The following is a 10,623-nucleotide window of genomic DNA, read 5'->3' as shown; positions in this document are numbered from 1 at the left end:
CATTGCGGCTCTGCCCTGCCCTCCAGTGCCTTTTGTGTCACCCAGTCCCTTCAGTTATTCATCTCCACTTGGGTCTCCACTGCCTGCAGCTCCATCCAGCAGCACCAAGATCCGTTCTCATCACAACATCACACTGCTAGATCCGTTCTCATCTTTATTGCAACTGGAACTTGACATGCACACTTATGCAGTTATTTATCCCATGCTTTTTTTTTATTTTTATCTTTGGTTTTCAGTGGCATTGCAAAGGTTATAATAATATTATAGGTTATAATATTAAATGTGCAAAAATTCTGAAATGATTTAACTTTGTTTAATTTTTTAGATCACATAAACCAGCTGTTTTAACGCGTGTGTAGACCTTTTATATCCACTGTATGTTAGATTCTCATTGTATTAGTATATGAGGTAGGCGATTCTGCTCTAATTCATTCTATAATTTAGTTTTAGGAGTTTAACTATTTGTATGATGGTGTTTTCTATTCCTCCAGCTACAGATTAAAGTGAACGGACAGAGAGGAGGAATGGGAATCTGTATTGCGGGAGGGAAAGGCTCCCTGCCGTACAAAGAGAACGATGAGGTAGGCCTTATCTTCCTGTAGCCACAACGCCTGAATCTCTTACTATTACTATCATACTCCTTTGGGTCTATTTACAATAAAATATACACATGGACTGGAATACTAATGCGCATCCAGCCAGTAATTCGACTGACGATATGACAGTGCCTGATTTGCTTCCCCCACAACTAGTTAATTCCTTCTGAGCGCTGATTGATTTGTTTTCTTCACGTCAGGGTATTTTCATCTCCAGAGTGTCTAAAGGCGGACCAGCGGAGAAGGCCGGGCTTCATGTTGGGGACAGAGTGTTGGAGGTAAAAGAAGTGTATCATTATGTATGTACAGTTTAACGATACATTGATTTAATGACTAATTGGGGGAGCATGGTTACAACTGGGGATACATACTGCTGATTGTGTGATTTTATCAGTGGCTTACTTAAACCTGTCTCTGCATATTAAGCTAGAACAAGAGAAAGCATTTTTATGTCAAACAAAATTACTGGAGCATTGGTTACATTTAGTTCAGTGGTTGTCAGCTGCTTTTATTTCAGGACCCGGGTTTCACAAAGTGACCCAACTCAGTAAAAAATGGTTTATCAGACAAAAGTGAACAAGTGAAATAGAACCGTTAAAATATATCCATATTATCATGACATGTGCAGGCCCAAAAATAGTTTATAATTTCCATGTATTTTTTTAATAAGGCATGGCAGTTTAAGCGTTCAAGTGATTTTACTTACCTGAAAAACTTATAGCAGTCTTTATTTAATTTGTATCTTTCATGCATATTTTTTGTTTCATTTTCATGGACATTGAGTCCGAAATCACGTACTGTCGGAGTAGGAACTACATTTGAATTTACGCCCCGATTGTTAAAAGGTGCGCTCTATATAGTATAAATATGGGTAGTATGAATGAAATTTGGACGTTCTACATCCGCCATGTTGTCATTATCATGTGACCATACCAGCGTCAGCTAAAAATGCTAACTTTTGATAACAGGTTTTGAAAACGTTATCGTCTCTGTGTAAACTACAAAAACATGAATTTGTGAACAATGCGTAGTGTTTCTTTACAAAGTGACATCGCCAACTACAGGCCTGGCATGAAAAATAGAGCATTTTCTTGTTAATAGTTTCTTAGTTCTGATTTTATTACTGTTTACTTGACTTCAATGAGTTTGGCTAGTATGAGCTTTTGTAGTTCTGTGTAAACAAGGGATTGTTTTGACAACGTTGTCATCTGTACGTGAAAAATGCAAATGAAAAACGTTTCCCTTTTTTAAGTGCATTGTTTTCATGTAAATGTACTCTTAGTTTGGCTTTGTCTGGTGTTGGTTGAGTTTAGTACACACAGCTGTGCTTATTTTCCCTTTGTGGATTATACTTTTCTGTTTTGTATTTTGTTAATTAAAGTAATTGCTTTAAATTAGGTCCGCTTTGACTTGCGTCATTTTCCTGCCTGACAAGACGTAACACGGTATCTTTGTTCTATTAAATTTATTTGTCCCATTTCTTAATATTAGTTTCTTAGTTCTTATTTTATTATTGTTTACTTCTCTTCAATAAATTTGGCTAGTATTAGTTTTTGCCATGGTATCAAATTCTAGTCTCTTGCATACGGCAAGAAATAATTAATCTAATCACACTTTGTGGTCAGTACAAACCATGTTTATCATTGCAAGTAGAACATACATTTTTAGATTCCACCAAATGACACATGAATTTTGGCCAAAATACAGTAGAGCTTGATTGGACGAACAGCCTTTGAACAATGAGAGATAAGTATATGCACTGTGACTGTATATGTGTTTCTCTTGCTGACCCGGTTATAGTTGTTTCTCCGATGGCCATTGGAGGGCATCATTACACAGATGCTGTGACCCCATGAGCCTTAAAGCAACAGGCAACCAAGAGCACTGTGGGGGTAAAGTATTTAGACATGCAAGTCACACTTAAAATCGTATATTGATGTCATTGCATTAGATAAAATATAAAGCATGATGTATTTTAAAGAAATATAGCACAAACATATTTTAAGCAAAACATTCCACCAAAAGAAGTTCGTTACATGCTAAAACAACATATACAGTGTTAAAAAATGAAGACAAAATGGATTTGAATACTTTTTAAGGTTATCAGATGGAAGGGAAACTGACTTCACACTGCCACTAAAATCAACTTGATACCCTGTTGTTGGTAAGTAGTTATTTAAAACAACGTCTCAGGTTAGTTCAATTAAAAGCTCTAGCATCATTCCTCAAGCATGAGTTGTGCATGTTCAGGTATTTCTCTTATCCTAGGTTTAATATGCAGTGACAACTAGAAGTCATAAGCCATTCATAGGATTTTTTCCCTTAAAATTGTTGATGTTGTAGCTCTGTGGTATTTTCATATCACAATCGCAGTCTAGTGACTATCCTGAGATGTGACTGGCATGAAAAACATGAGCTGCTTTTCCACAGTCGAGCCGAACGGTAAGGAACGGTTCCAGTTAAATTTCCACTTGAGCTTGGTTCTCGGCCCAGAATCCTCGGCACGGTTGACTGTACCATATGTATGTAGTGACATCGCCACTCATGATTGGTCACTTGTCTGTTCTCTGTATAGCAGGCCAAGTGCGCTATTTGAACGAGGTAAACAGAAGTTAAAATAAATATCTGATCATCCGCCATATAAAGCAGTTGCTATTTACATCTCATACGGTCTGTAAACTCTTGCGTTTCCAAAGGCAATGACTCACCCCATTTGTATTACATTATCCGCAGGGTTTGAAATGACCTTTTTCACTCACCGGCCAATTTGGCTACTACACTTTTAAGTTACCGGCCTTTCAGAACTTCTACTAGCCAAAAAAAAGAAAACGGAAAAGAAATGAACCAGATTAACTACGTCTCGGCATATATATATATATATATATATATATATTAATTATAAAAATTGGATTCCATTCATTAATTTCTTATTCAAACTAAATCCTGTCATCCAGCATCTCCTCTCTTTATCTTTCATCCTCATCACCATAAATGTCTTTTAGATGGACTGATCAATACAGAACAAAGAACATCAAAAAATTTAGGATGTTGGAAAATGACGATACGTTTTCTGTTAACCAAATGCTTTTTAATCTTCGCTATTGCTTCAATGCAAATGAACAAGCACACCCGTTATTTGTTGCGTAGTGACGTTTGTTCAAGTAAGCCAGATATGAGCAGATTCTGTGCAAAACGCTGTATTTAATATAACATGATGACTCACGAGTATTTGCGTTAAATCTGCACAGATTTGGCTACACGAACTTCCCGAGCAAAGTGAGTAAACAAAATAAGTAACCCACCAAACTGGCTCGTGATCTGACAGCGTTACCCACCACAGTTGATCTTTACCTGCATTTGGCAGGTGTTAATTTAAACCCTGAGTATCAGCCCCACAGTGGAAAATGAAATCATATCCGGATCGGCACGGAATGACCAATCAGAATAGCTAAAGACATATACTATAATAGAAGGAGAATTCTGGGGTTTAGATGTTCCTTGCAAAAGTGGGCTGAGTCCCACAGATGACCAGCAGAACCTTAACTGGGTCGGCCCAATTGTTTTTTTATTCTACAAATGGCAGGTGGGCAACCGTTGGAAAACCTGTCTGAAAACAGTAATTTTCTCCCAGTACTCTTTGGTGTGGAAATTACACACTTCCTCTTGAAGATCCCAGGTCATTTCCTTGGTGGCCATTTTCCTCGTTGCTTGGCTTTCGTGGCATTTGTCACCTGTTCGGCCTCTTTCCACACTCTGAAAAATGCTGGGTTGTTTAAATCCAATTTTGGGTCAAATATGGACAAACCCAAACATTGGGTTAAAGCAACCCAGAATTATTTAAAAAGCATCTATTCACTGCAGCTCATTTCTGATTTGTGCCTCCAGGTCAATGGCCTGGACATGCTGGAGGTCAGCCATCATGAGGCGGTCAGCGTCCTGAGGAATGCTGGGAGTTGTATAAAGATGAAAGTGTTACGGGAGAGATGGGTGTCCATGGAGCCGCGAGCGAACGACAGGTCCGACAGCATGGAGACCGACCCGCAGGTCAGCCAAGAGTGTGATGTTCCCGTGAGCAATAACAGATCAGGCGGCCCACAACCCTCCACTGATCCCATGCCAGACTGCATCCCAATGACCAACCGGACAGAAGCTTCGGCCTGCAACGGAAACGGACCGGTAGGCTGGAGCGATGAGAATATAAAGAGAGAAAGCCTTGGCGATTCTATTATATATCTTATAAAGCAATGAAATGATCTGAAATGGAATTAGACTCAGGGTACGTTTACACGACAACGATATGCTTAAAACGGAGAAGTCTTTCTTTTGAGTTTTCCACGTACAAGTCAAGTCAAGTCATCTTCATTTACATAGCGCTTTTAACAATGTAGATTGTTTCAAAGCAGCTTTACAGAGATAAACGTATTATAATAATCTGGTAGATCCGCGAATTGAGTTTCCCGACGACGCTTTATCTGTAGAGTGGTAAAGGGATCCTCCATAGGGAGAGACTAGTTGGCACTTAGGCACTGCGTTGTCATTGGGTCCAGGCGAAGGTCCTTCTTCAGATCTGGATACGGCCTGGATCCGGCACGCTGCGGGAAAACCTTGGGATAAACAAAGACACTAAAATTTGCGTAGATGCCATTCTTCTCATGATGTAACGAGTACATCAGGATTAATGGGAAGTGTTCCCGGTTCCAGCTGACCTAATCTATGCAGCCTAACATTGAATTATAGAAGTCTATAGTGTATTATGTGAATGCTAGGTCAAAGAGATGTGTCTTTAGTCTAGCTTTGAACTGACAGAGTGTGTCTGCTTCCCGGACAATGGTAGGAAGATTGTTCCAAAGTTTTGGTGCTAAATAGGAAAAGGATCTACCGCCAGCAGTCGATTTTGATATTCTAGGTATTATCAACTGGCCGGGATTTTGAGATCGCAATAGATGTGAAGGACTATAATGCGTTAAGAGCTCGCTCAAGTACTGCGGAGCTAAACCATTTAGTGCTTTGCAAGTAATCAGCAATATTTTAAAATTGATGTGATGTTTAATAGGGAGCCAATGCAGTTTTGACAGAACCGGGCTAATATGGTCATACTTCCTGGTTCTGGTAAGAACTCGAGCTGCTGCGTTTTGAACTAGCTGTAGTTTGTTTATTAAGCGTGCAGGGCAACCACCCTGTAGAACATTACAATAATCTAGCCTTGATGTCATGAATGCATTAACTAATTGTTCCGCATTTGTCAATGAGAGCATATGGCGTAATTTAGATATATTTTTAGGATGGAAAAATGCGTTTTTTGTCGCAAAACGCTGTTGTCGTGTAAACGAACGGTCAAAACGCATAAAAAGTTTTACATTTTTAGTTGAAAACGGTGTCGTGCAAACAGACCCTCAATTAGACTTATTGAAGTACTAGATTTGATTATTGTTCAAATCAATACTCATGGTTTTGGAACTGTAATGCTTGTTTTCCTGTTTCTGATGTTATTTTGTCAGAACGAACCAGGACAGGACTTACGGCCAATGAAAGACATGGAGACCTTCAAAAACAATGCCCTGCAGGTTGTGAAAAACACCATGACGGTACGTGTGGAGGATAGCAATCGTTTCTGTGCCCGTTTTGCACATAAATAAATAAATATCAGGAATGCATTTGATCAACATTCTGTCCTTCATTTTGATGCATGATGAAAACATTCCTGTCCTGTTGTCCTTTCATTCAGTCTCTGTGAAGAAATAAACCTCTAAAACTTTATAGACTCAAAAAGAACATTACAATAGAAGAAAAGAATTGAGAAACAGAAACTGTGGTAAACTATTCTAAACAAACTTTGTCCTACCGGACAATAAGCCTTTGACATCTTAATAAAAACAAAAAGGTGATTCTCATTTATTAATTTCCTCTCTGTTTACACAAATGTAGAGATCACAGATCTCATCTTGTTTTCCAGGACATTTACAATTGTGCTTCTCTGATCAGTTTATTTTGTTTGAAGTCGGATTGAAACAGAAGCTCAGGGGTCTCATTTATAAAACTGTGCGTAGGATCCTTACTAGAAGTGTGCGTGCGCCCGAAAGCTAAAAATGGCTGATGCAAAATCATATTCAGACTTATAAGACCGTGCGCAAGCAAGAACCTGAGCTGAATTCCCTTCATAAATCCCAGTCAGAGGAAGATAGCAATCAAAACATGTGTCTCCTCCCGAAATAACCATATATGAGCTTACAACGCCTTGTTTTACTATGCATATCCTCATCTGCATATCATTTGCATATGCATATTCATCCACGTGATACCATGTTTATCGGTACAAGACATTAGGAAAATATGAGATACAAATAGGTGTCACATCACATTGCTAAATATAATTTATTAGCCTATCCTTGCCTTGTTTTTTAATAATTAATCAAAATAATATCAAATACATTTCAGAGAAAGTTTTTCTCAGCCTCATCCACTGGCCAAATAGTATTTTTAATTTGTTTATATTTTTAATGGAAACTGATAGGCCTTATTGTGCATTATTGATCATTATTTGCGCGAAAATATTTCCTCAGACCATATCATGCGCTCAGCAATCCTCGCTGTAGTTAAAACATTAAAACACAGCATTCCACAGGAAACATGTTCAAAAGCATCGCATCCACTACAAATATTTATATTTGTTATAAAAAATGTTGTAACTTCTTGGTAATGATTTCATGTAATTTTTTAGTGTAGGCCTATAGTAGGCTGTGTTATGTATCCTGTCCTGATTGACTTTATGATTAGTTAAATCTGTTTTGCACATGCATCGCCACAGAGTTAACCATTTCAGACAGTACCGGACAGCCTCTGTCTCGTTCACTTCACGTCTGTGGGCGTTACGCACAGCTCAGTGTGGCCGGCTCCAATTTACCTTCAATGAAATCTAATCTTAGTGTAATTGACAGAATTACAAAAAAATATTTTGCTACCTAAAAGTTAAAGATTTTTTGTGTCATGCATGCATGTCTATTTCCCTCATATTAAATATAAAACGCATGTGGACTGATATTTTTCCAATGTCTGGACTCCTTTATGAATGGAGTATATAAACAGACGTTTCAATATATTGGTATTAAATGCATTTTCTGAGAATTTATATTTCAAGTTTTTACTGCAAATGTCGAAATGCGCGCTCTTTGGTCCATCAGTGCTTGAGTCACTGATCACATTAGAATAAAATATCTCATAATAAAATACAAAATTGACTGATTTATGAATGTATATGCATAGTTCTCATCAGTCGGAAATACAGATAAACGCTTTCATTTGTTGTATTTTTGATCCTGAAAGAAAACAGAACAACAAAAGAGCGAATCATAGGCCTACATGGAGTCTGTACATGTTATGCTTCTTACGCAGACTTTTGGAACTCAGTTTTGAACTGGTGTCAAGGCGCAATGAATGAAATGCACAAATGGTAATTAAATAGAACCCCTGAAATGAACGAGGGAGAGCTGTGTTTTATTTTCACAACATTTCATATTGTTTGGAACATGAAAATTCATAATATCAAGCCACTGAACGAACATATAAAGCCCTATTGAAATAGCATTGACAGTCAAAACATTTAAAGCTATGAACATGCTAGTAGACACATACGCTACTCAAAAAGTGCATTTAACCAAAAAAATGTATTCATGCATTTCCAAAGGTGGATCTTCTTTCAGTTGTTCGACTTTTTATCAGAGTCGAGACATCGATTTCATCCAGGAGATCACTGTGGGCATTCATAATGGCCAAGTGCGTTAGTCTCTCCTGTGACATGGTTTTACGCAGCCAGGTTTTCAACCTGCGCAAAGCCGAGAAGGAGCGCTCTGATGCAGCGACAGATATGGGCAGGCACAGGCCTAGTTTGATGAGCTTTTCCACCTCTGACAGCATGGAACGGGTTTGTGGTTGCGTGGTTTGGAGAATGGACACAACATCCCGAATTGTGTTAACTTCACGCCCTGTACAGATATCCCGCAGTATGTCCAACTCCTGACTTAGTCGCTCTCTTGTAAAACCGGTGAGTTTCATGGAAGTCACATTAACTTTTTTTCCTTGAGCTGCCTCAATGATCGCCTGCCCTCGCCCTGCAGCAACTTGGATTCCGACCTGGTCAAAACGCCTCTCCACTTCTGAGCGCACCAGGTCCAGCGCCTCAAACATCTCCCTTTTCCACACGTTCGGATACACTGAATACAGAAATATAACATAAATAACCTTAGCCTACGACAACTGAAAAGACCAATTGTGTATTTTTTATTACAAACATTTACCCTCCACTTCCCTGCACTCTTGGTCATTGGCCTCCTCCACTTGTGTATAGCGAAAGCGTGCAGGTGTCTTGCTGCTGCGCACTGGATGTGGCGGCTTCAGGCCGTAACGCTCTGCATATTGCTTGGTCTTGGCCACAAGGTCAGTGATGGTTTCATCCTGTCGCAGTGTGCCCAGTTGTTTGCAGCTTCCATGGATCCTAGAGCTATGACTTTGGTTCCTTGAAGTGATCGTGCCACTGCTTCACATGGGGTAAATAGGGTTACGCAGGCAAACAAGCCAAACACTGTGCACATATTTGTGGCCTTTGTTAGCAATCCTGCAATTTTGGCACGGGTGTCCCCTTTCACAGCCTTGTCACTCTCCAAGGTTCTGAAAGTCTGTATCATCTCTCCGTAGCAGGCCAGCAAGCGTGACAGTGACACAACTCTGACGCATCACCGAGTTGGGCAGAGGCCAAGCAAGTTCACAACGTCTCCGGCTCCAAAAAAAGACTGATACAACGCTTTTCTCTTTGCTGAATCGTTGATTATAACAGTGACTTCACGCACAAAGTTTAGCGTATCAGCAACAAGACGCACTTCACGAGCCACTTCTTGCAGATCCAGTGAGTGATTTGCACAGTGGACAAAAACAGAGTCGGGACATACTTCCTTCAGTTTAGCTTGCACCCCATTGAACCTCCCTGACATGTTACTGGCTCCATCAAAGCAGTAGCCCTTCAGTCGCTCCAGTGGCAAATGGAGGCGCACCAGAACATCCTTTATGCACAGAAATACGATTTCAGCCGTAGTGTCAGGGGCGTTGTAAAAGCCAAGAAAGAAATTTTGAACTTCTAGGTGGTCATTGCTAAACTGCAGACTGATTGAAAATTGTTCTTTGCCACTGATATCTGTTGTCCCATCCGCAGTTAACCCAACAAAGTCAGTTTTTGATGCTGTTGCTCCAATTGTTCTCAATATGTCATGCGCAAATTAGCCACTTATCGAGGTCAGGATCATCGCGCACTCGCTCCTGCATTAGCTGCCATAAGACTTCATCCCGATTGGAATCCCCTCTCAGTGGAAGCCCCTGGCGCCCCAAGAATCTTACGCAGCTGAAAATAAGTTCGAGGATTTTCCGCGCTGTTCTCTGCTCCTTTGCCTTGGCTTCAGAGAGTAGTGCATTTATTGGAGTGTTTTTCAACGCTGCCAATCTTTGGGTTGCATCTAAATGAGTTTTAGATTTCTCGTGGTCTCTGATTTTCTCTGTTGCTTTTTTCCAATTTGAAAATCCCTTATCTTTTAAAAACAAACTGTCGGTGGTTGGGTACAGCAATTTACTTTTGACAGCCAATCTGCACACCCCACACACGATGCCATCACTGTCCGAAATATATTCCAGCCACTTCCACTCTCGGAACCAGGATCCCCTGCAGCTGCGTGCGAAGCTCTCCCCACTTTTATTTTTGACTGGAAAATTATAATCAGGCGGAGGCCTGAAGGACTGTGCACCTGCATCTGCTTTTTGACTATCCGCGTGTGGCGACGGGGGATGATGAGGGTGGCTCGTAGTGAGGGTGGCGGTGGTGGGTTCACTCACTTGGGTCAGCAGACGCTGCTCATCCCGGCGGCTTTCTGCCGGTGGTGCTGCACATAACGATGAATCGGATGTCAAATCCAGTGATGTTGCCCACCCTTCTCTTATTCGCTTTGCTGTGGAAGCTTTTGAAAAGAAATTTGAAATCCGTTTTTGTGTC

The 10,623-nt window shown here is 40.2% G+C and overlaps 1 protein-coding gene across 1 annotated transcript in view; it reads left to right on the top strand.

Annotated features, from left to right (window-relative positions):
- Window positions 1–686: 686 nt before the first annotated feature.
- LOC309486877 (uncharacterized protein) overlaps window positions 687–10,623 on the top strand; it is a gene marked incomplete at its 5' end in the record, with an annotated part of 13,145 nt that continues 3,208 nt past the window's right edge. Inside the window, 4 exons of the mRNA XM_082154344.1 lie at window positions 687–701; window positions 797–874; window positions 4,482–4,772; window positions 6,095–6,181. Of these exons, the coding sequence (XP_082010470.1) occupies window positions 687–701; window positions 797–874; window positions 4,482–4,772; window positions 6,095–6,181 (471 nt within the window). The remainder of the gene's footprint in view (window positions 702–796; window positions 875–4,481; window positions 4,773–6,094; window positions 6,182–10,623) is intronic.

The sequence above is a fragment of the Leuciscus leuciscus genome (genome assembly GCF_965113295.1).
Source record: "Leuciscus leuciscus genome assembly, chromosome: 22".
Taxonomy (NCBI): domain Eukaryota; kingdom Metazoa; phylum Chordata; class Actinopteri; order Cypriniformes; family Leuciscidae; genus Leuciscus; species Leuciscus leuciscus.
The sequence above is the reverse complement of the archived record's forward strand: the minus strand, read 5'-3'. Positions and strand labels throughout refer to the sequence as shown.